This window comes from Manacus vitellinus, unplaced genomic scaffold (genome assembly GCF_001715985.3).
Source record: "Manacus vitellinus isolate BGI_N305 unplaced genomic scaffold, ASM171598v3 ctg7180002434705_pilon, whole genome shotgun sequence".
NCBI classification, from domain to species: domain Eukaryota; kingdom Metazoa; phylum Chordata; class Aves; order Passeriformes; family Pipridae; genus Manacus; species Manacus vitellinus.
Window position 1 is genome coordinate 1 of NW_021938688.1, and position 1,805 is coordinate 1,805.

General features: G+C 60.3%; 1 protein-coding gene across 1 annotated transcript; it reads left to right on the plus strand.

Annotated features, from left to right (window-relative positions):
- The first annotated feature begins 14 nt into the window (after positions 1-14).
- On the plus strand, positions 15-1,746 carry LOC108643777 (heterogeneous nuclear ribonucleoprotein U-like protein 2). The gene is made up of 4 exons (XM_018088068.3): positions 15-622; positions 1,032-1,160; positions 1,252-1,421; positions 1,545-1,746. The coding sequence occupies exons 1-4, from the start codon at positions 443-445 to the stop codon at positions 1,582-1,584; spliced, it is 519 nt and encodes a 172-aa protein (XP_017943557.3). The 5' UTR covers positions 15-442; the 3' UTR covers positions 1,585-1,746.
- The last annotated feature ends 59 nt before the right edge of the window (positions 1,747-1,805 follow it).

A 1,805-nucleotide genomic window follows, 5' to 3' on the forward strand; every position in this document is an offset into this window, starting at 1 on the left:
CTCTGGATCCACTGGGAATGGTGGCTCTGCTCCCTCTGGAGCCACTGGGAATGGTGGTTCTGCTTCCTCTGGAGCTCCTGGGAATCCTGACTCTGTTCCTTCTGGAGCAGCTGGGAATGATGGCTCTGGATCCACTGGGAATGGTGGCTCTGCTCTCCCTGGAGCCACTGGGAATGGTGGCTCTGCTCCCTCTGGAGCTCCTGGGAATGGTGGCTCTGCTTCCTCTGGAGTTGCTGGGAATGCTGGCTCTGGATCCACTGGGAATGCTGGCTCTGCTCCGTCTGGAGCCACTTGGAATGCCAGAGTCATTCCCTCCTCTCAGACCTGGAAATCCCGGTGCTGATCCACTGGGAATACTGGCACCACTCCCATCCTTTGGGATCTGCCAGGAGTGGAATTTCAGCACCGCTCCATCTCCCTGGATCCTCTGGATCCCCTGGGAATGCCGTCACCGTTCCCCTCTTCCCACCTCATCCCGCTTTTCCCCCCCTGTATCCAGGTGCTGCTCATGGTGGGGCTGCCGGGCTCCGGGAAGACCCAGTGGGCTCAGAAACATTCCCAGGAAAACCGGGAGAAGCGCTACAACATCCTGGGAACAGAGGCCGTCCTGCACCAGCTGCGGGTGAGCACCGGGAATTCCGGGAACGCCCACGATGGGAGGGGAAGCAGGGATTGGGGGGGGGTTGGGGGAGGTTCAGAGGGAATTTGGGGGAGTTTGAGGGAAGTTTAGAGGGAATTTGGAGAGTTTTGAGGTGGGAATTGGGAATTTGGGGGAGTTTGAGGGAAGTTTAGAGGGGATTTGAGGGGGGAATTGGGAATTTGGGGGAGTTTGAGGGAAGTTTAGAGGGGATTTGAGGAATTCGAGGAGGGAATTGGAAATCTGGGAGTCCCTGAGGGAGGTTAAGGGGGATTTGTGGGAACTGGGGGCAGTTTGGGAGGACTTTGAGGGAGGTTTCGGAGGAGCTTTTTCGGGCGGTTTGAGGGCGCCGAGGCTCCTCCCGCTCATTCCCGCTTTTCCGACGGTTTTCCAGACGAGGGGTCCGGACGTGGAAGAGCTGGATGCCAAGAGCAGAGACCTGCTGACTCAGCAGGCAGCCCAGTGCCTTAGCAAGCTGGTCCAGATCGCTCCCCGCTCCAAGCGGAACTTCATCCTCGACCAGGTATCCCGGGAAATCCTTCCCCCTCCGGGAACTCGGGATCGCCTCCTCCCGGCGCTCCCCATCCCGAATTCCCGCCGTTCTCCCTTGCCAGTGCAACGTGTACAACTCGGGGCAGCGCCGGAAGCTCTTGGCCTTCAAGGGCTTCTCCAGGAAAGTCGTGGTGATCGTCCCGACGGAGGAGGACTGGAAAAAGCGGCTGGAGCTGCGGAAGGAGGCGGAAGGGGAGGACGTTCCCGAGTCGGTGATGCTGGATAATGAAAGGTGGGAACGGGCGAAACCGAGGGGGGGGGGGGAGGAAAACCTGGAGTTCTGCCGTGGTTTTGGGGGACGGGGGTGAAAGGCCGGGGCTGACGGAGGGAACCGTTCCCGTCGTTCCCGCTGCAGCGAATTATTCCCTGCCGGAAAAGAACGATTACCTGGATGAGGTGGTGTACGGGGAGCTGGGCAAGGAGGAGGCGCAGCCCTTGGTGTCCCGGTACAAGGAGGAGGCCCGGAAGCTGCTCCCGCCCTCCGAGAAACGGGCCAACCGGCGCAACAACCGCAACAAGCGCAACCGGCAGAACCGCAACCGCGGCCAGGGATACGGTGAGGGGGGAACGGGATAACGGGATACAGGGATACGGTGAGGGGGGGAAAACGGGATAA

Coding starts and splice junctions, on each gene's coding strand:
- LOC108643777 (XM_018088068.3), top strand. CDS start 443: ATGCCGTCACCGTTCCCCTCTTCCCACCTCATCCCGCTTTTCCCCCCC. Junction 623..1,031: donor CCGTCCTGCACCAGCTGCGG/GTGAGCACCGGG, acceptor ACGGTTTTCCAG/ACGAGGGGTCCGGACGTGGA. Junction 1,422..1,544: donor GTGATGCTGGATAATGAAAG/GTGGGAACGGGC, acceptor TTCCCGCTGCAG/CGAATTATTCCCTGCCGGAA.